The sequence below is a fragment of the Coturnix japonica genome, chromosome 3 (genome assembly GCF_054131305.1).
Source record: "Coturnix japonica strain WE chromosome 3, WE-NBRP24, whole genome shotgun sequence".
Lineage (NCBI taxonomy): Eukaryota > Metazoa > Chordata > Aves > Galliformes > Phasianidae > Coturnix > Coturnix japonica.
In genome coordinates, this window is record NC_140665.1 from 72,045,563 (window position 1) to 72,069,142 (window position 23,580).

Consider the following 23,580-nt stretch of genomic DNA (forward strand, 5'->3'; position numbering starts at 1 on the left):
ACCTCTGCAGTTTTCTGTTGTTGCTGCCAATAAGACAGAATAATTGATGCTTGGTTTTGGACTGTCAGGTTGTTGGTTTTTTTGGACATCTTTTGTTACATCAGCTCATAGACTTTTTTTTTTTTTTTGTTTAGAAAATCAATCCAAGTTTCTTCTTGCTAAGCAGAGGATAAATTAAGCCTTCTGGAAAGGTTAAAATAATAGCTAATTGATTATAGGTTATGAATTTTTAAGCTTACTGTTTACTTCTATATTAAGTGTTAAAGAAAAAAACAACTGAGTGCTTTTAATGAGTACTGTAAAAAATGAACAGATTGCAAATATTAAAGCTTTCTGTTTCTTGTGATTTCTTTCCTAGTGATGGAAAATTAGTATTAATAATAATAATGCCTCAAAAAGCTTAGAAAAACAAGTGCCGACAAAGGAAGCTCATAAAATTTAAGAGAAGCAAGATGCTGGTTTTGCTATCAGGACAGAGATCTCTCTGGCCTTTCCATGCAGCAACTCTGCAGGAAAGGGCCCCAGGGTCCTGGTGGCAAACAAAGTTAAAGGCTAACCATAGCCTGGCTTGTGTTAGCTACAGCCTAGCTGTCACATCAAGGGAATTCATGATTGTCCTCTACTTGAGCATTTTTGAGATCACAACTGAGTGCTGCTCTGGAGTCCTCAGTGCAAGTGGAGACTGCAGTGGTTGTGAGGAGGGGTCGGTCATCAGCTGTATTTGGAAAGATTAAAGAAGGTGGGTCTGATTGGTCTGAAGAAGAGAAGACAGTGGGGTGGTTAAATTGCTGTCTTCTATCACTTCAAGCGGAGTTTCAGAAAAAAAACAGATGAACAGACATCTCAGATCTGCACAGCGAAGCAGAAGAGGGAAAATTCCAGTTGGATCGTGGGAAACAATGTCACAGTGAGGTTGTTTGGGTACAGCAGTAGCAGGTTGCCCAGAGAGATTGTGAGGTGAAGATTTTCAGAATTTAACTGGAAAAGGCCTTGAGCATCCTGGCTCATCCTTGAATTGACCCCTGCCTTGAGCAGGAGTTTGGACTAGATGGGTTGGTGGAAGTCCTATCTCACATGAATTTATCTGGTTTCTGCCATTGTATAGTAAAGGCATTCAGCACTGTGAAATACAGCTGGTTCTCAAAGATATATTAAACTGCATCATATATTGTGTTCATCAAGAAATTCTACAGTTTGATGCTTCAGAGCCTCCACTGTTGCTGATTGAATACAGCTTAATTTCAGTCAGTATCATTAACATTCGGTGTACCAGTTAGTTCTTCCTCCCTATCTATTCCTGTGGCTGCAACCATTACTGCATTACACAATACTTTCAATACTCCGCTCTCAGTATCTTTTATTTATTTATTTATTTGTTTGTTTGTTTCCTCTTCAGTGTTTATTTTTGTAAATGACTGATCTCCACATAATACTGCAAATATGGGAAAACGCTTTTCCATTAAGGCCTAGGATTGCATTACCTTCCAGAGATTTGAGTCTTCTTTCAGAAAACATTTTTTGCCACTATAATATTTTATTTAGAAGAATGGTTTGTTGTTGTTTTCTTTTTTCCTTTGAAGTCATTTTGCAGCAGTTTTCGTGCAATGAGACAGTATGGATTTTTTTTAATGGAGTGTATGGTATATATTGAGAATAAAATGCTGTTGTTGGCTTAAACTAAACATCTGTAAGTGTAACAAACTGAGAAACACCAGTATTCTCAGGAATGTCTATAAAATGTAAGACATTTATAGATCATTCTGAGTCATTTAGCTGAACTTAATGAGAGTAAAGGAGAAAAGCAACAAAACTGGCTATGTGAATTGCAAAGGTCCAGAGTAGCAGGTTAAAAGAAGAAGGTAAACATTAGGAAAGTTGGCTTAAAGCTCTTTAGAGAGTTGGTCAGCAAAACACCCCAGGAAACTCTTCATGGATAAGAGTGCAGAGCAGAGATGGCAGATCTTTAAGGAAGCTTTCCTTAGCACATAAGAGCTCTCCATCCCCAGGTGTAGCAAGTCAGGACAGGAGAGCAAGAGACCAGCATGGCCAAACCAGGATCTGCTGGTCAAACTGAAGATCAAGAAGAAAATACACAGTCTTGTGGTGTGAGAGGAGTTATCAAACCATGACAGGAGTATAGGGAAGCTTCTAGGCTGTATAGGGATGGGGTTATAAAAGCCAAAGCCCAGCCTGAACTAAACTTGGCAAAAGATGCCAAGAAGAACAGTAAAGGAAATTTCAGGAGGGCATACCTCCCCTAGTGAGTGATATAGGCAAGCTGGTAACAGGCAAGGAAAAATCAGAGGTACTTAACAACGCTTTTACCTTGGTCTTCTCTGATAACTGCTCACCACACAGCCCTCAAATGTATGGTTTAGTAGGACGGGACTAGAGAAGCGACATCCCTCCCACTGTAAGTGAAGATCAGGTTTGTGACCGCCTGAGGAACCTGAACATCTGCAAGTCTGTGAGTCCCAATGCGATGCAGCCCAGAGTCCAGAGGGAATTAGGTGGTGTAGTTGCCAAACCACTTTCACTGATAATTTAAGAAGGATATTTAAGAAGGGTAAAAAGTATGACCCTGAGGACCATTGACCTGGTTCCTGGAGGGTTTCAAGGTGAGGCTGGAACTGTGGTGTCTCTGTTCATTGTAGGGACTGGAAGGTCTTTAAAGACTCCTAATTCTAAGGATTTTGTGATTCTGTCTTTATATGATTATAAGAGCAGCCAGTTGGTAACTGTTGGTTATAAATACACCAAGGAGACTTTGTAAAAGCATGATATGGTGTGCAGCTGCTGTACACAATGGGTAGTAGAATGGGAAGGCCTGTGGGAAGTGGAACACAAGATGTTCTAGAGAAAGAACTTGACTCTAGGCTGGGAAGACACATTCATTCCACCCAGCATTCTTGCCTTTCCATCTCCTCCAGTCTTCTGTGTCCACTCTTCCAGGAGTCACACTGACATACAGTGACTGAAAGAAAATCCCCCCCAAATTATTCCCTAAGATCATTCATATTTTCTTCTTTTGGTTGTAGTACTGTCATTGTATGTGTGAAATTAAGCCAACCAGCTATTCTTTATCACGTTAAGGGTGGGCTGTTTGAACTTTCTGGCTCTGATTCAATTGATGAGATTTGAAACCAGCAGTAGCTAATATATGTCATCACTCCATAGTTTTCATGATCTTCCTTTTCTTTGTTTGTTTGTTTCAGCATTCCTTCATATGAAATTCATTTACTTTCTTACTTCTCTGGATTACTGTATGTTCTGCTGTACTCAACAGACTGTGTACAGGATGCTGTTCTGAGAAGCACAGTCACACAGAAAATCGGATTTTCAAACTGATGTGCAGATTGTGCTTACAGCAGCTTTTCCTGTGCCCAGTGATATGGAAATAAACAATGATAATGTAAACATTGGGACATGCAGCATGCGCCATTATTAAGATTGTGTTAATGTGCAAATAGCTCCATATTGAAGAGGCTGCGAAACGGAAGGGTTAAGCTCTGCCTCTGAACCACGAAGTTGTTGCTCACTACCAACTAAAAGCTGCAGGGAAAGATTCTCGGAACGAGAGGTTCATTTTAGTGGTAAGCGAGCACAGAAGCACAGACCTTGCAGATATTTCGTATCTGCATTGCGTTGTTCCTCTTCGCCCCGCCACCCTCCTTATACTTACCGTGGTGGAGCAACTGAACAAGTTGGTGTAAAACTGCCAAATTTACCATGTTGTGGTGCAAGTTGTATTTTGTATTTTGCATCATCTTGCTCATGTTTTTCTTTTCCAGGCTTCTGTGTCTGAGAACATTCTGGCTCCAATACATGAGTGATTTGAGGCTGGCAGTGATTTTTGTTTTGCTTTCTGATGTTTCACAAAAATCGTCTTGCAGGAGAGGGATGATTTGTCCGTGATGCTTTTAAAATCTTGAACGTGGTAATTTGTTGCTGCAGCTGTTACTGTGTTATAACTACATTGTGAAACCTGTTTTGTATGTGCCTCTCCATACAAAGAGTGTAAGCTTTCCTGCCAGTAATTAAGGATACTTTACTAACACCTCTTTATGGGACCAGGTCCTGTGCTTGAGTTGAAGCAGAGACTGTTTTTGCTTTGATGCAGACAAGCTTATGCTTGGTTTCCATCAATACAATTGCATTTGCATTTTCTTTTGACTGCAATACAATACTTAAACTGTATAGCAAATGTGCTCAAGCTTCCCAGAGTTGTAGGCAGTTTAGGACAGTTGTTGTGTTGACTTCTCAAAGTAAGTACTGCCCTAAATCTGTGGGTCTTTATTATTTCCTTCAGAAACTCTTTTCATGTCATTTTTTGTCATTGGTTCATCTGTTCTCCTTTCTGAAATCCGTTTTTTGTCTTTTCTTTTTGCATTAAACCAGAGGCTTTTGTAGGTACTGTAGGCAAATGAAATAAAGGGAGTAGAACGAATAATAGTCGAGAGTAGATATAAAAAATGTTTTCTGGATTATAGAAACCAGACCATATTGAAATTAGTTCAAATATGAAATGATGTAAAGGTAGTCGTGCAAATTCTTTTAGGTCGTCTTGAAGCATTTCTTAGTAGTTCACTGGTTAAGAGTATCACAAGAACAGCCAAGATAAGGCTTGAGGGGATAGAGAAAGCAAATCGTTCTTAACAATTTATAGGCAGGGTAGATCTAAATTTGTGACAATTTTTAGAGGAGAGTGATTTTGAGTCTAAACTGAACAAATGAGGTTGAACTTGATAAATGAGCTTGAACTTGTAGTACCTTTGCAAAATGCAGAAGATAGTCTCTTTAAAATAAATTACTTATGAATAAATCAAGATGTTGAAGTTGCGAAGGGTGAGAGATGGCATAGCAGGGTAATTCTTCGACTAGGAAATTGTCTTGGAAACCTTTCTGTATAATATATAGAAAGCACATAGTGAGCATCATGAATGAGAAATATTTTAAATGTCAGATACTGATAAGATTGGAGAAAAGCCGTTGGCAAAATTCCTTGTATTGAGAGGTGCCGTGCTGTTTTAGGGCTAGTAAAAGGCAAATGCAGATTAAATTTAGATAAATGAAAAAGAATAGGCCTGCAAACAATAACACAGAAGGTAGAAGAAATATCAAATGAGATAATTATGCAGGATATCAGTTTACAAAGGAAAAAGGGTTGTGGGTAATATCCTGTCTGATTATAATACCCATAAAAGAGGGTAATTTCAGCCATCATGTGCCCCACAGGCTCCCTGTATGGATTGTGGAAGACAGCTCATTCCACAGAGGTAATCTGAGAACCTCCAAGAGCAGGTGCCAGGTCTTTAAATTGCTTTCAGAGTACCAGTGGATTGCATACAGAAACAATGTCCTAAATGTTAAGTAACCAAGGTAGTGGTGCAGGTACCTGTCTGGCTTGTCTCTGTAGATATTTCCAGTTACAAGGCTCAAATAAGAGCAAATTCTTAATGTACAGCTGTTTTAACTACAAGTGAGCATTTCTAGTATAGTGTTTCCTACAGACAAGCTTAAATGTCACTTCCACTACTGCTAATTTCCAGATTTTGATTATTTTTTTTTTTCCCAACCATTTCACATCCTCAAATATAACCCATAAAACCAGGTATGTCCAGCAAGCTTAGGCTCTATTAGACTAGATTAGAAGGTCGGAGTTTCTTATACAAGGTTAATGAATTAAGAGGAAGTCAAGGAAGTCCTTGAACACCTGCAGGGATGGGGCACCCACTGCTCGCTGGGTAGCTGTGCAGTGCCTCACTGCCCTTATAGTGGTGAACTGATGTCTAATGTAAGTCTTTCTTCTTAGTTTAAAGCCATTAGCCCTGGTTGTGTTACTACACATCCTGGAAGTAATTCAGTCCTCTCTGTGCATAATGTACAGTGAAATGCTTTATTCATTTTTCTCATCGAATTAACTGATATGTGTGTCATTGCAAGGCAGTGCTATGATTGCTTGGTGGTATTCCAGAATGATTAAAATCTTCATAAATTTTTACATCTCAGAGATAAGTATGTACTAAAAATCAGTTCGATAATAGAGATGTCATACCTTATTATATAATAGTCAACAGAAATGTTGTTTATTTACTTTATGATTGACAACAGTAAAAACTACTGCAGTTTCATCTTTCTACCGTAAGTGGGAATAAATGTGAGGAACAACAGAGCTCTGTGGTGCTATTACATTTCAGCAAATTGAAGTTTTCAAAATGCCACTTCTGCTTCTCTCCAGAGGGAAAAAAAAGGAGGGGAAAAAAAGTGATTGTGGAGAAAATAGCACGTTATATCTTTGGGAAAAATAATGTATAAGTATTTGGAAAGATCAAAGACATGGCAATATTGTTAGAGCCATTGTGCTGATGTTCCGTTTGTACTGCTAAGGACTGTAGATGTTTTCATTTACGGGCGAGGAAACTGGAAATATGCAATATTGCTTTTTATGTTACAACTTCCCCGAGTTACTGTTTAATTGGCGCATTGAAAAATTTCTGCCAGTGACTTCACAACTGAATCCTATAATGAAATGTCACTTCTTTTCAGAAGAATTTTACTTTCTCTTGATTAGCTGAAATATTAAATTTGCTTCTGTAAGTGAATCTATTGATTTTAGCTTAATGTGTTGTAATAAAAAATACTCAAGTATGTTCTCAGTTGATAGATTCATGGGATGCTGCGCTGGTTTCTATGCAGGCACCGGTGATGGATTTTTATTTGTTCCTCATGCATGAAGCAGGGAAGCCAGCAGAGGTATAGAAAGGAAATAAATACCCTGGTTCTGCTGGGGGGCAGTGCTTGCTTTTCAGATCTCCACAGGTGTTTTTTACTGCTCTATTCAGGTCCCAGAGGGAGGGCATGAACCTGTAACAAAATGGCCCTGACAGGCCCATGGGCCCAAGTCTGCAAGCACCATGGGGTGGTTACGTCAGTCATGGCTTGCTCTGCCTTGGGTGCTGCTTATTGCATATGTGTTAATGCTGCATTGCTGGAGGAATAAGGTGCCCAATTAGTGTCATACGTTAATCCATCCAGTTGTAATTTAGTGGTAACATAGACAAGTGCATCTCAGCTTCTGCTTCATTTCATTAGTGGGTCATGGTTATCCATGCTTGGTAGCTGACTATTGTAGCAGCAGATGAAGTGTTACAACATTTCTTTCATATAAACAAAAGAAACCTGTGTGGGATGTGGAGGAAAGGCTAGCCTGTAGGAGAAGCACTGTACAGAGATGTGCAAAAGCAAAATCAGAGACAAGAATGTTTTGTTTCTTTTACGCAGTAATCAAGATCCTACTTGCTTTATTTTTCTACATCATTACATTCTCTTTCCACTGGTTACACTTGGTTGTCAGTAATGCATAGAAAGAGGTTTCAGCGTAGCTGAACTTAGACAGAAAACAAAGGATATCTCTGAATTATTTAAAAGGACATTTATAGATCAGCGAGTCAGAGGTTTCAGACTCAGATCGCTGAAGTTAAGACTAAAGCAAAGAGTCTCTTAAGTAAAGGCTTAATTACTAGCTTGTTAATGTTTCATTCAGTGCTTTGAGGAAAAAGTCTGTAATTTGTCGTTACTGTTGGTAGTTATAGCAGGAAACTACAAAACAAGGCTTTCATTTTCAATTCAGGGTTTCCCCAGCGTGTTCTCTCTGGTCTGACAAATCAACACCTTTTTACTTTGGGCTTTTCAACTGCAGAGTTATGGATGTTAAACTCTTTATCTGAAAAAAAAAAAAAACAAAAAAAACAAAAAAAACCACACAAAACTAATCAAGTTATGTGATTAATGTAGAAAAGCCCGCTTTGAGATGATCAGGCAAGAGCTTACGTAGTTACAGTACTGTAACTTGGGGAGTTTTTTCCTTTGTACTTCTCTTTCTCTCTTACCTCCTTCCAGCACTGCTTGTTCTTGTGGAAAAGAACATTTAGGAATTTATATTTTTATAATGAGTTTTTTCCTGACTGGGCCATTACATGATTGGTTGTGACACTGGCCATCTCTAAAATAGGTTTGCGATGTTACTTGTAATGCTGTTACATCATATGGGAAGCAAATCCAATTTTTTAAGCTGTATTTTTTACAGAACTAAACCTGTTTCAGTCTTGGGTCTGAGGTGGATGAGAATGGCCACTAAAACAAAACTTCATCTCAGATTCTAATTTCTCTGACTTCTGGAAGGTTTAAGACTCAGCTCACACAGAAGTCTTTGCAGACCAGAGCTTTCTAAGCTGATTTTTCATTTGGAAAGCTCATCTGGTTGGAAAACCCAAGCAACTTTTCTTGGATTTGCATGGCTTCGCGAGCTCCTGCAGGTGAACTGGATGAAATCAAAGTCTGTGAGCAAAGCCATGACAGGGATGCTCGTTACAGTGGGCTTTTCCAAATTCCCTGTCTTTCAGAGTTGAATCAACTTTCAAATGTGAATGTTGTCAGCGTTTGCTGCTCAGAATTGTAATCTTGTTTAGTTGATCTCAAAACACAAAAAAACACACCCTAATTTGGCTAGCAATGCTGCTACCCAAACAGACCAGAAAATTCAGAGGTTGCTCTTTTAGCACATCTGATAAAATCCTCTGAAGCCAATTGAGACTCTCCCAAGGCTGTGAATATTGCATGTCCCTGTGCCCTCCTCCATCTCATGACTGCAGCCTGTCGCCCTCCCCACATCCATCATTGTGGTGTCCTGGGAAATCTGGCTTCTGAAATCTGCAAATTCATTAATAAGAAGTGGAAAAGAGTGACTTGCAATGAACGGTAAAGCAGGAAGAACCCCTCCGTTGCCTCATTTACCAAGAAATTTGTGCCATTGATAGATTAGCCCTTGCATACCTTTCTTTTAGAGCAGTGACCTCATCAGCTGGCAGGCACTATCAAACCATTTGCTGTGTCTCAGCCACCATTAACTTCCGTAACTATCTCCTTCCATTTTGTAGTCCCATGATGATCAAGAGGACCTGCCTGCTTAGATTTGAGATAATAAAGCAGATTATACTGAACATCTTTAATTGCTTTTGAAGAAGAAGGAAAAAGCTTTCCACGATTTCAGACTCAAAGCCAGTTGGGCTTTGAAGTTTAAGGTAGACTGTTCCAGAAAGGGAGGGAGTTCAAACCACCTCAACACTATAAAGGCAAGGAAGAAGTGTGTTGGGGCAGCAGAGGATTCAGGCTACAGCAGCTGCTTTGATCAAAGCTAATTTTTGAAAGTCTGCGTTAAGTCTGCAGCCATTCATCTGTTTATGTTGTGATGCAGTATCAGTAATGAACAAAGCTAAAAGCTTATTTTCCTTCTAATTGAAATCTCGGATGAAAAACACAATGAAAAATCCCTTTCACGGCTTTTTTCTCCCACCAAATCTTTGCTTTATAATTTGGATTTTATGGTACAGCTGATAGATATTTCTGTTGTTTGACTGTTTTTGCTTTTTGGTTTTTATTATTGCAGTGTTTCATTAAGGCATTTATCAGCTCCCTCACTTAAGTGGTTCTAGCAGTCATCCGAAATTTACCCTGTGTCGTTAGCTACAAAAATGAGGGTTGAGCTGGCAGAGTTGCCAGCTCCATGGTCGGTGATTGGGGTAACCCCCACCAAACAGCAAGGTTTTAAAAAATGGCTTTAGCTTGACTCTTGTTGTCATCCTATAGTTGAAAATATAAAGTTTGTGCTTTCTTACAGACGTGTGCAGAAACTGAGAACTTCCTTTAAACAGTAAGATGTACTTCTCCTGTAAGAGACTGATTTCAAGGTCTGGCACTCTTACAGATGCTTGATATTACATGAACTGTATTGAAGCTCCAATGAGCAAGACTGAGCTGTACTCTTTGGCTTGACCCTCTGGTTCTTAGGAGACTTGGTTGATGACAAGCTGTTCAGTCTAGTGAAGTGGATGGGGATTGTCTGAATTTTTATTTCCTGCAAGTCTCTTAAGCCTCAGTATGCTCTAGTACCATATCTGCAAACAACTAGAAATGTATGAAAGAAAAAATCAACTAGTTTTTGTAAATATTTCCTGGGCAAAACTACAACATATTAAATACAGGAGATTAAAAGTAAGTTTACTTAGTTCTGGTCTTAGGTCATGGGCACATTCTCCATTCTCTCTGTACCATCTCAACGTTTTCAAGTATTAATAAGATTTCTAGATGTTGAAAACATTTATAAATTTATAATCTTTCACCCTTCCCCCACCTTTTGAATAATGCTTTCATAGTATCTTTAATAATTTACATATCACTTAGATGCCAGTATTTGATAATGTCAGTATGCTCAATTCAGCTTTCAATGTTGTGTGTTTCTTCATACGACTACTGTAGTGACAATATAAAATTTCCACTGTATCTTTTTTTTTGTGTTATTATTCAGTAATGCTCTGAGGCAAAGAAATTTGAAATATGAGGAAAGCAGATCTGCTAACAAACCAGTTTGGGCTTTGTTAGGCTGTGGGTAGACACATGAATATATTACATATGATTATCATAAAATTATGGCCTGGAAATTGAACAGTCATGCTGCTGCATTTTAGACAGTACATTTATAATAAGCTATAATAAAGTAAACTCTTTGAATGGATATAAGAATAGGCATTTCTTGGTGATCACAAAACTATGCTCAATTGGTGCTTTTGAAGCTCAATTTAACAAAGCAAACAGATTTCCTTGTAGTGTTAACACAATTGTTCTCGGTGAATTTTGATTTATGGAGGAAAAAAGAAAGCAACTTTAAGCATATGAAACTAGATGTTTGGGAGCTAAATGGAAGAAAAGCATGTGGATCATAATGGCTGTCTTTTGAAAGCTCTGTGTTGTTAGAAGTGGATTTGAAAGTCTCACTTGCAATTACTTGCTACTTTGGATTCTAGTTTCAATTCCTTTTGGTTTATTCTGGTATCATTTGGCATCTTTTCAGAAAAAGCAGAAGAAATACTATTTCTAAGAATGTTTCGGAACCCAGATAAGCAATGACTAGTGTTAGGTCTAGGGCCAGATCCTGATAATGCTGGCATGAGTTAATTGAGCTTATGAAACTGCTTGGAGGTACGTAACTTAAAAGGGTAAGTTTGTAGAGCCTTGGTGCAAATGAATAGCAGAAGATGTTATCTGACTCAGGAAAGTAGTTTTTCTGCCGATGGCACAGGCTGATTGGAAGCTTCTGATAGCACAACTGTGGATCTTCTCTATGCAGAGCTATTCATGGGGGGTACGGCAACAAGGCACAGAGCTCCTTGTAGAGGGAGATGTGCAGATAGAATGAGATAAAAATCAGCTCCTGCAGTAGTTAACAACTTGGATACCGAGAAGAGATGAAAAACATTCATACAAGAAAATATGCTGTAAAATCTAGGTATGATAAACGCAAACATTTGCTAAGAGAGCCATGATTAGAGTCTGCTGTGCAAAAGAGAAAAATGTCAGAATAAACTTCTTCATCCTGACACTGTCACCTCGGTTCTCTGTCTTATTCTGAAGTACAGAAATAATGTTGTCAAAGACTGTAGGAGAGTGAAAGCATAGCTTTGTCTCTGGAAGATATGTTTAGGGTTTGTGGTTTTTTTTACTGATAAATTATTAAAGAGATCTCAGCTGCCCTTGTGTTGCAGGATTTCTTGGTAGCATGACTGTAAGTACCTGAGGGATAATTACAATAAGGTTTAGAGAACTGAATGGGGGGTAAATGCTTTCCCTGGTGTGTGACCGCAAACCATCTCTCTCAGTTTCCCCATTTGCAAGCTGAGAATAGTAAGCATTATGAAATTAATAATTTATGAATGAGGTAAGTGTTGTTTTCAAAGTATATTCTTTATGATCGGTGCATAACTCCTGTCTGGGTCTTTGTTTCTCAGCATGCAGAGCTCTTTGGTTGGAGCTGTCTCCTTTTTGCAAAATCAGTTTGTGTGCGTAAAACACAAATCACGGCTAAGGCTGGTGTTCACAAATTAGCTCACGTCAAGCAGGAATACAGTCCTCAAAAATATTCCAGGCTGTGGGTGAAATATTTCCTTCTGGAATCATTACTGCGTTACAATTACAGCTTTTCAATCAACTCACACATACACTTGCTGGTTTAGCCAACTGTGTCTTCTCCTTGTACCATCCTTGTGGGGATATCTTTTTGCAGAGACACCCAGAGGATTCCTTATCTTTCAATGCTTTTTTATTTATTTATTTTCTGCTTTTTTTCTGTCAACCTGCTCAACAATTCTGTAATTTGCTGGGTATTTTCTACCTCTTCGTGTGCATCTGCCTCTTTTTCTTAGATACTTAGGCAAATGTCCCCTAGTTTCAGCAGTGATGGTGAGCTGATGGTTTATTATTGGTGCTTTTATTCCTGGTATACCATATCCAGACTGGCTGTCTCTGGCCCCACAAAGTTCTTCCAAGTGCTTGTTCCTTTTAACACCTTCTCCAAATTCGTGAGCTGTGGAGCAGGTGAGGTTCTGTTTTGTTTGCACAAAGAATGTGTCTTCGGTGAGTATGTTCTCACTGAGGCTTTCCTTGAGAGCTCCATTACTGCTTTCATACTGCCTGGGTGTTCACCGCAGTTCCCCAGTCCCCTTAGAGGCTCTTCCTCTTCTATCAGTGCAGACTTCCATTTACTGCTTTAATACAGGTGTAGTTATGGACTCATCACAGTGGAGATATGCCAAGTTCACAAGTCTTCAGAACAGGATTCTTCTGTTTCTCAGTTTCTACAGAAGACATACAGCGACATCTGATTTTCTTTAGTGCAGAAACCTCTGCTGATGAGGGTGCTATAGCAAAAGCTATTTATGTGGGAAGCGTACTATTTATTACTTTATTTCATTTAACTCTTCAGCACCTGCGGACTCTCGGATCACTGCTTCTCATTCATGGCAATAATTAAAAGAAAATAGGTTTTTGAAAAGCTTTAAAGTTCCCTCAGGACTTAGGTGGAGGAAGGTCAGCAGCTCTGTGAGATTCCCGAGTTATAATGCCTGAAGCTGCAGATAGTTTATAGGTTTGCTATGGCTGACCAGGTTTTCCCACTGAGTTAAATGGCAAGTATAGAAAAAGGTCCACATCTTGAAGAATGTGTATCACTGAGAAGCAAAACGTTTGTGCAAATGTACTCAAACATTGCTGTCTTAGCAGCTACAAGGAGGGACCGCTTTGTTGTAGTACCTGTATTTCTATGAGAGTCCCAAACAAAGCTCGTTGGTGTCTTACAGATAGTTCATCTGGTGTTAGAGGGTCAGGTGTGTACAGGAGGCATTCCAGGATGTATTAAGAAACCTATTACCAGCTGGCACAGAAATCGTTAAGCTTGTAATATCTCTGATAAGAGGAAGTTTTCTTACTCCTGATGTTTTCATCAATCAGTTGTCAGGAAAACCCCCGGCTCAACCCATTATACGTGGCACATAATGGTATCCGTGTTTGAAAGTACATATAGTATTTTCCCAGATAATCCCTTATATGCTCAGAAAAAGGAGTAAATCATAAGTTCTAGACATTGGAAACCAATTAAAAAAAAAAATCCTACAATTCAGCAAAGCCACGCTCTTGTGATTTTTGAATGAATTTTCTCTTTGGTGTATTTCTTGTTTTTCCAGCACTTATGTTGGCGCTGTGATTTAATGTGGTGTGAACAAAAACATTAAATTTTTTATATTTCTTAATGTTTCTTTCCAGGAATGAGATCTCAGAACTGGAGCATTTTCATTCCCTGTGTACACAAGAAACGGCGTCGTTATGCTTTGAAGACTTCTTTAATGTTAAATAAATATATCAACTGTATTGTGTTTACCCAACCTGGTAACCATGTGTTGGGTAGTATATTACTTAGACATACTGATTGTTTGTCCTTTTAATTTAGCAAACGAATTGAGTTACCAGTGCTGCTGTTTTACTTTTGACGCATCTATGGTTTTGATAAAATAATCTCTTGAAACGTATTAAGAAATTGATATTAAATTACATTATGAAGCCTGTTCTGGCATGAACAAAAATGAGGCAATTTACTTAACTGATGAGTTTCTGCCAGTTGACAGTGCTAATATTGTTGTGCATGTTAATGGTATGAACAGGCACTTAGTTACCATCTCTTGTATTTTTATAATTCTTAGAGAAGGCTTAATTTTACTTTGGAGACTGAGAAACTTCACATGAAAGGGGACAAAACTTCTTTAGGAGCATCTGAACAAGCTGAGCATCAGGAAGAAGCTCTGAAGGAACAACTTCCAGTCTTCAGCATTCAAAAATGCTTCATTTGGGGTCTGGCTTTTAGTTACACCTTCAGAAGCTTCTTCATTTTGTTGCTGTTGCTTCTTTCTCTCTTTCTCATCCTGTCTCATCCTGTTCATTCAAGATGTCTTGACCTCTCTTCATTTCATCCAGTCTCCATGTAGTTTGTTCCTTTTGTTCACTGAATGTTGTCATTGCTTCCTCCTCACCTTCAGATGATGCCCCCACTGCTGTGGTGTCATAGGAACCATGGACAGGTTATTTCTTTCTGTTATCTATGTCATTCCACATTGCTTGACAAGTTTAGAAACAATGTCTGCAATGCTACACCAGGCAGTTAACAGCACTCGAGAGTAAAGCAGAAGTCAGGATTTCAGACATGCTACTCTGCTAGAGAGGTTTTATTTCCTAAGCTGTAATCTCTGTCTGGATGTACCCTGATTCTCTCAGGACAGTGAAGCTTTTGAATCTCATGTTCTTGGACAGCTGTTAGAAAAACATGGTATAACATTTGCAGAATGGCTGCTTAGAGGAGGGTGGGCTGTAGTTCTCCTGCAGTAGAAGACCAGGATGGGAAGCAACCCAGGAGCTTCTCCCATGTGTACATAAAGCCACCAGTTTCTTTTGGGATGCGCTTCTTTGGCTTGTTTGTTGACTTCAGCTCTGAGAATGGATCCTAATGGATCCTCAGATCCTTAGTTATCAGGGAGGAGGAATTACTTTCTGGAACTTATGTGGCCACTCTGAACTTCTTTTGAAACAGATTGTATATTTGAGCATCACTGAGAAAGATTGCCTCCATTGCACAAGTAGCTCTTCAAAAAGAAAAGAAAAAGGAAAGAAAGGAAAGAAAAGCAGATTCAATAGAATGTAGAATATATGTAGGATCTGTCTTGCTTGTGTGTTCTAATTCCTTATTTAAGTTTCTGTTTAGAAATAAAGTTCTTTTTAATTTCTTAGTACTTCAGTTGCTGCTTTTTCTTACTTGTTCTCTCATAAACGTTAACATTTTGTATGTGTACTGTTATGATCTTCTGGGATCTCACAAACAGGCTGATAATTTTGCATGTGGAATAAGCAATAGGAATAGGTGCATCAAAGAACAATTTTCTTTCTATAAATGTTTGGTAATAGAGGGGAAAGTGCAACAGAAAGGCATTTAAAGAGAGAAAAGATTGGAAATAGAATATGTTCACATTTTGCTTACAAACATCACTATCTTTTAAGTGGACAATTTACTGAGATGAAATCATTTCAATTGCTTTATAAAAGACATGCATATGGAAACAGACCTTCTTTCAGTCGAGTTTCCATTTATCTAGAAACTGATCTTTTTTCTTTCAGAAGAACTCAAAGGTGAGGAAAGTAGATGAATTTGTAAAGATTACCCATTGTAGATACAGTTTCTGGAATGTTGTCTCAAATTCTCATTGGTAACCATTATGTAACGTAGCAGCTTGCCCTGGAATGTTGTGCTCCTTAGGAAGAAAGGATGATGAGACTGATGTCCGAGTGCAGTTTTAAAAGGAAATGCATGTGTGTTAATTAAAGAAAAGCCCGGCTCAGCAGGTTAAATTATGGCTCAGCCTGATCAACAAGTGCAGCATGGGGGTGCACAGAATAACCTCGGCTATTGGTAACATCACAAAAAATGCTGCCATTTTTACCAGACTGGAGTTAACTATATTGGCTGTAAATGACTTTTCCTCTTTTTCAGCTGGATATATTGTTGGTTTTGTTTTTTTTCACATCTTGCCCTAAGTTCATGTGAAATGTGACTGCATATAAAAATGCTGCTGTGATTCATCTCAAAATGGCTCAGTTAGTCTGCTGAGCGAGGTGATTTAATGTTAGGTATTTCACTTTTTTAATATATTTTGTTTTTTTTTTAATGAAAATGGGGGATGGAGGAGGAGACTTTGGGGAAAGAAACAGAATTTTTCATAGCAAACAGCACAAATGATGGTGGCAGTGGGGAACCTTTCTTGGCAGGGGGTGGCAGATAGCTGGAGGATGGTCTGTATTGTTTCTAGCCTAACCTGCAGAGCTGTTGATAAAGAGGAGGTGAAGCTCTTGCTCACTTTTTTCCTATCACAGCTGGCAGTCTAGCAGTGGGGTAGTGAATCACCATCCAAAAGGAAGCTAATCTGTATTTTTGGCAAGTAATTTCTGTTGGGCAGGTAGGCTGGCTCCAGATAACCAGAGCAAATGCAAGCAGGAACAGCAAGTATTCCGCTCCTCTGGGGAGGAAAGCAATCCATGTGTGAGCCAGTGGGTGACTGCCCATCCCATGACACATTTGTGGCCTTGTGTTGAATTTTAGATACAAGGATCATTGTTTGCTTGTTTAGTCCAGTGCCTGAACAGAGCATGAACTAAGATAAAAAAATAATTGAATTTGGTAGAAAAGTATTTTTAATGCTGAAAGATGTGCTATGGTCAGGGCACTTGCAGCCTTAATCAAATGTCCAGAATTTGCTGAAACTTAAAGGTACTTCTGCAAGACTGAGACTGCTTAAAATACGGGGATCTGTGTGTGCTGTATTTCTTCCTTTGTAAAGTAATGACTACAACTTGCAATTGTTAAAGATGATGATCACCATATTCAAGTCTGTGCTGTGGCGGGTGTTCATATTTTGTAGAAAGATCTGTCTCCTAGGTTGCTAATGAATGGCCAAGCAAGGATCTAGATAGTTAATAATACTGCTTAATTGCTACAGTCAGATAGAGCTGCCATCTAATTTATTGCTATTCTGAGCATCCAAACACTAGAAGAATGATAAACCATGAGAAAGCCATAGAGATTGTTATTTAGTTGAAGTCATTGCCTGCAGTTTTGTATATTTCTCTCCCTGGCAGGTGATCCTCCTAACATTTTCCTGCTTTGGCAGAAAATCAGATGCATGGCCATACCCCTCACTGTCCCCAGTGCCACTGGGCAGCTGTTTTCAAAGTAATATACCTTCCCAAGTTACTGTGCAGCCAGGTGTTTTTCCTGCAGGTATATATACAGTGTGCTAGAAAAGAATGGTGTGTTTTCCTGAATATACCTAATGGAACAGGAGTATGTCCGGTGGGCATGTGTCAGTCAAATGTCTGGACTGGCTTTCAGCATGGATTTGAAGAACTAAGGTGCTGTGCAGAGAGCGCTACAAAGACTGGCAACCTGGGGCATTGGGTATCTTTATCCAGGTGATCATTAGCAAATTTCACTTAAGGGATAAATGGTTTTAGAAGAAAGCTCTTTGAAGGTGTTGGAATGGAGAAAAGAATAATGCGTGATTTGGAAACCTGGCTCTGCGAGTCCTATAGTGTAAGAGGCCTCAGCTGTATTGTCTTACAGTGTGATTTTTAGTTGACAAGTAAAATCCTACAGCTTCCCGTCTGGGACTGAACAGAAATACTCGGAGTAAATGCCAAGCAAAATGTTATGGTTCTGCTTATCAAATTAAGGACAAGACCTGTACTGTGCAGAGTAGGAGGACTCAGTCCATGCAAAGGACTTCATTAATGAATTGCCTTTATCTGAAAATTAATGGAAAACAGGTTCATGGGCTTTTTCACTGTGTGTGCTATTAAGATGCCTGCAGACCATTATGGCCTTTTTCAAACATGCATCCTCATGTCACTGCAAGTAGACTACAGAGGTGAGAAATTATGCTGATGAATTGAAATAACCACTGCACTTAAGTGAAGATGCAGAATCCGAAGTGTGTTGTTACTCTGTAGAGCTTTTGATTGGTAAACTCCAGCAAACTAAGCGTAGCTAGCAGTTGAGTGCAGCTCTATACTTATGAAGAGGCTCTTTGGAGCAAAGTGAAGTATGTGGGTAAAGTTGTTAAAGCATTAGATAAGGTTCTCTGGTTACCATGGTTACTTGAAATTTTTTGCATTGTATCATAGATTAGAATGCATAGGATGAAGTAGTCAAAACAAATAGGAAGGCCAGAGCATGTAAACTACACTTCCAGATCACACAGCATTGCCAAATGGAAAGACAAAGAGCTCAGGGTATTGGTTACTGACAATTCTAAGAATCAGTGCAGTGAGGCCCGGGAGGTAGTCAGAGCCTGTGTGAATTGAAGTCCTGCAGTATTTTGGAGTTACGATTTTAATTTTTAAATACAAATGAAGATAAAAGAAAAATCCTCAGTAAAGTTAGGAATAGAATGATTTTCCACAAGCTCTTCCTCATATTGAAATCTGACATTTGGCTTTGAGACGTTCAATGAAGAAGGCTGACAAAACATGGATAACACATTTTGTGCACTTAGGCTGGCAGTAGTGCTTACACTAGAAGCAGTTTATTCCCATGGAAACCTATTTGCATTTGGGACAGAACTGACTTCTTTTTGCCTCTGCTAGAGCTGCTAATATTTTAGTGTAATATGATTGCTTTATATCAACAGCAGTTTTGAAGAGTATCTCTAAAATGTTGAGTAGCTGAGTCTGCATGTAACAGAGGTGGACTTGGCAGTTTTTCTGTGTAAAATGGAGGCATGTTACTAAAAAATGAAGGGCAAAAGTGAAATACTTGTTTATCCCCAAGTGTTGTTTTATTGTGTTGTTTTTGTTTTGTTTTAAACAGGTGACAAAAGAACTGAAACAGTATGACAATAAAATCATTGAGTGCAAGTTTGAGAACAACAGCTGGGTCTTCATGAGGCAGAGAATAGACAAAAGCTTTCCAAATGCATACAGCACTGCCATGGGTGAGTGGAATAATACACTAAAAAACATTATCAGGCTCAAATTTTGATTTCTTAATTCTGTACTTGTTTAAGGAGGAAAGGTGTCCTGGACTTTCCTTTACTGTTTGAGGTTCCCATAGAAGTCGTTCTTCTTGGCAGCCCTTGCCAAGTTTAGTTCAAGCTGGACCTTGGCCTTTCTAACCCCATCCCTACACAGCCTACACTACATCCCTACACTAGCAGCTTCCTTATGCTCCTCTTACACCACCTGTCTCTGTTTCCACAGTCTGTGCATTTTCCTCTTGCTCTTCAGTTTTACCAGCAGATTCTAGTTCAGCCATTATCCTCTCAATCTGACGTATATTTCCAAGAGAGTTGCAGTATTCTTGCTTAATTTCTTGCTTTTTTGTTTTTTTTTTTCCGTTTTTGGGGTTAGTCTCTAGAGAGGACTAATTGGAGGAGTATAAAGTTGCATACAAGAAGTATTAAAAATACTCATACAATCATCTGGGTTGAAAAAGACCTTTCAAGATCACCAATTCAATATTAAGCCAATCTTGTTTTGAAATGTTAGAATTTGTTTGCTGTTTTAAGGCCAGGTCTCACAAGGAATTAGTTGCTGCTGCGTCACTTGTTGCTCACCTCACTGGGATGTCTGGCCATAGAATCAGAGAATATTCCAACTTAGAAGGGACCCGTAAGGATCATTGAGTCCAACTCTTGGCTCTATACAACACCACCCAAAAATCAGACTGTATGTCTGGAAACTTTGTCCAGATGCTTCTTGAACTCCAACAGGCTGGGACTGTGACCATTTCCTGGCCATTGTATAGTAGCTGCACGCAGCAATATGCACATGCACGCAGACACGTACACATGCCTGCTTTTGTTTAAAAAGAGACAGATGCCCACTGTGGCACAGCAGTGCTTTGCTGTCTGGGGCACAGCCTGACTCCCGACAGAGCAGGCTTGTGCAAGTAGATGTTTCAGGCTGACTACTCAAACCAAATTACGTTGTTTATTTTGAACAGAGGGGTTCAAAGTATTGAAGTGCAATGAATACTGTTACAAATCAGTTAAATCAGTGGTAAATTCACAACCTGTTCTTTGTTCCCAGCTGTATGCAATAGCATCCAGAACCCGGTCACAAAGGAGATGCTGTTTGAGTTCATCGACAGGTGTATGGCAGCTTCTCAGGGACAGACGCGGAAGCACCACCTTGACCCCGACACAGAACTGATGCCACCCCCACCACCCAAAAGGCCCCGCACCATCACATAGGCCTCGGGCACAGTGGGTGGCATTTATGCTGCTGCAGAAGGTGAAGTGCAGGTGCGAGGGCTGGGAAAAGAAGCACCTGAATTGCTGTAAATATCAAGGTGTGGGTTTTTTTAGTTTTGTTTTTCCAAATTCCACATCATGGATGGACATTGTTTCGTAACTGAGAAGTTCAACGTTACCTTCTGATATTTGAAGATAACATTTCCAAAGGTATAGACAAGAACAGTACAGCGGAATCAAGGGAAAGCTGCCTTGTTTATATACGGATATCTTTTCACCTTTAATTTATAAGGTCAGCAACCTGGAACTGCAAAAATACTGGAATGCTGTACTTTTTAGAAGCTGTGTTTAAGAAAAGAAAAAGTGTTGGTTTTTTTCATAATGATTATTGTTATTCAGCTGGTTGCGGTTATACCCATAGTATAATTTATCATCGTTTCCCTGCATTTCTGAGACTTGTGTTTAACAGCAAACAGCAGTGTTATTTCTGCGCTGTGTTGGCTGACAGCAAAGCCTTCTCAGGCTAAAATCCACTAATTTTAAAATTAGCTGGGATTTTGTTGTTGAAATATTAAAGAGGTGAATCCGTCTTGTAAATAGCATCCTTTTGAAATGAAGTGTTTGGGCTGATTCTTTTCTTTCTTTTTGTTTGGTTTTGTGTTGTATTTTTTTTTTGGCTGTTTGAACCTAACACACCAAATGTATAGTGGGCTGATTTTAGCTTCGCCTTGAAGTTCCTCTGTAGATAAGGAAATCATCAAATCTTTAGTGTTAAGGTCTTTGTCCCAGGACCATTTCTAGTACAGGGCTACGTTCTCCACAGTGATACCATTGTAAATATTACTAAAAAGTACATTTCACTGTGATATGCAAGAGTAATAAGCAGTGCTAATAATGATGTCTCAGATCCAGGGGCACTATGGCAAAAGAAACGCCAGATGCTCCTTCATGAAGGAGAATGCAATTCCGTGTGAGAGACCCATGCCGTAGGGCAAATGTCCTGGCTGGGATGGTTGCAGGGCATCTGCGTGGTGCAGATGGGGTTGGCTGTCCTGTGACACTGTGTGAAGCTGCTGGCTGAATTCCTTTCCTATGGCATGAAGGAGCTCATGGATACCCAGTGGCTCTCCTGGCAGTTGATTCTGAGAAACTGAGTTCTGGTTGTCTCATGGAGGAGCTGGTCTGGGCTGAAACCAAACGCTCACAGATTTTAAAGCTTACTGTCAATTTAACAAACAGGGATCTGATTGGTTGTTTCTGTAGTTCACTGAGCATCACTGTCAGCGTTCACTGTCAGGATAAGTCATCCGTTCATCCAGCAGCCTGATCTGTAAAGACCATTGATTTGTTACAGCTAAAATACATTCAAGGAGTTTTAATGTTTGGGAGCAAAATTAACTCCCACGGTTTATTTTTTTCTATAGGGAAACTTTAGGACTATGCTTTGTGGTGGCTTCTCGCACTGTTTCAATCCATTGTGTAAATGCACGTGGCATCACTCAGATGGCATTCCTGGCATCCCTTTCTGGGATATTCCACATGTGTCTCAGAAAACTGAAGGAGATTATGTTAGTTTTTTTTACTGTGCTAAAACTAGAGGGGAAAAAAAAAATGTGTTCATCAAAGCTCTGTACATAGTTTCTGCATATTGTCTATAGAAAAGATATAATATCACCTATGCAAGGTTGCAAAATTATCTCCTAAGAAGAGCCTTATGAATTTGATGTGAAAACCTATGCATCCTCTGCACATCTTGCATTGAAACACACAAATATTTCTTCACATAGTATAAAGATTTCCCCCTCCATTAAACTCATCATTAAGATTGTCATAACAAACTTTTTGTCACCAATCTTCATGGTTCTATGGCAATTCTAACTTACAAGATGATTGCAGCCTTTTCAGTGAGTTACTGCATTTCTTTTAGGGTTTGTCCAAGCTGTCTCCTTCTTTCTCCTTCCCATCTTGTATTTTGACAAGACCTAGTTTCTGGTTTTCCTTTTATGTTAGAGCTGCAGGAATCGAGCTGCAGCGCTCCTCCGTGTGCATTCCGCCAAGCTCGTCAATGTGCTGTGGCCCTTGTGTTTGGACTGTGTCTTTTTTCACACTCCTCTTGAAATGGATATTTTGAAAGAGCGGTGACTGAGGAAGTTCAGAGCCTCCACATTTATATTCAATTATAGAACTATCCTTGCACTACGACCCGTAGCATTTTAGAGAGGTCAATTTGCTTTGCTTTTTGAGAAGAGGAATCTACTGAGCAAGGGTTGAATGAAGAACCTGATGAAAACAAATGGAATTTCACTTGGACCAGATGGGTTTCGTGCTGTGAGAAGTGCAAACTTCCTTTGTCTGCTACAAGAAATTCAAGACTGAAGCAAATAAGAGTCTGTTCCAGGAAAATAATGATAATTTCAAAAAAAAAAACAAAAAACCCTAATTTGTCTATTCTTTGGTGTACAGCATGTTTCCATCCACTGTTTCGTCATTTCTTAAATATATAATTAAAATTTGGTTTCAGTGGAGTTTCCAAAAAATGTAAGTACATTCCTCTACGAACTGTATTAAGTATTTTAATAAAGTCAATGGTTTAAAATACTTCTGTTAAGGATGTGTTTACTTTTGATGCCTTATACCATCCCAGTACCGGTTCAAGCACCAGAATACTGTGGTGTTATTACTCTTCAGTGCTCCAAGACAGTTTTCTATGTTTTTCAGAGCTCAGTGGCCCTTGTCTCAGGTGGGAGCTTCTCAAGCCAGTGGTAGCCATAATCTGTTATGCCATTTTTAAGTACAGTTTGCTCTTCCTGCTGCTGGAACCAGAAGAAAACCAGAAGATGCATGAAGTACGTATTTTATGATAGGTTAAAATTACGTAGCTTCACCAAGTCAGTGCTAAGAGTGCAGTTGGGAAAGGCAGCAGGATTGGTCTTGCCTGGTTTGTCACACCCACCTGGACCTGAAGCTTGTAGCTCAGCAGCTTGGACAGCTCCTGGACCTGCATTGTAAGACGGCTGGTTTCTGTTTCAGCATTCTTTTTTCAGGAACTAAAAATGCCATCTTGGTGTTTGGATTTGCCTTTTAATTAAGGTTCTGCCCCCACTGCTGATACACTGCTCTTCTAATGGGTGTGTCATTTGCACACTTCTTGTGGTACCTCTCAACCATTCCTGGTTCTCTGGTGTTGGACTGTGAATGCCAAAGCGCATCTAACGTTTGAATGCACCTGGAGAATACTATAACTGCTTCAGTCCCTGCTTAGTTCTGCTCTCTGTTTGCGTTAAGGAGGTAGGTTGCCATGCCTGGCCGGCACATCACAGTGTTGTTTGTGTTTGCTTACTTGTTCATATGAGCAGTCCTTCAGCATCCCCACTCATCAGTACAGCAACTCATCAGTTTTCTGCCT

The 23,580-nt window shown here is 39.4% G+C and overlaps 1 protein-coding gene across 2 annotated transcripts in view; it reads left to right on the forward strand.

The window, feature by feature from the left end:
* Positions 1 to 22,772, forward strand: part of RNGTT (RNA guanylyltransferase and 5'-phosphatase) — a 169,706-nt gene extending 146,934 nt beyond the window's left edge. Inside the window, exons 15-16 of one of the 2 annotated variants that reach the window (XM_015858955.3) lie at positions 18,791 to 18,914; positions 20,011 to 22,772. In XM_015858955.3, coding sequence (XP_015714441.1) covers positions 18,791 to 18,914; positions 20,011 to 20,174 — 288 coding nt within the window. In that variant the 3' untranslated portion in view covers positions 20,175 to 22,772. Of the gene's footprint in view, positions 1 to 13,650; positions 13,774 to 18,790; positions 18,915 to 20,010 lie in introns of those variants that run through there. The other variant, XM_015858956.3, reaches the window with a different exon arrangement.
* Positions 22,773 to 23,580: the final 808 nt, after the last annotated feature.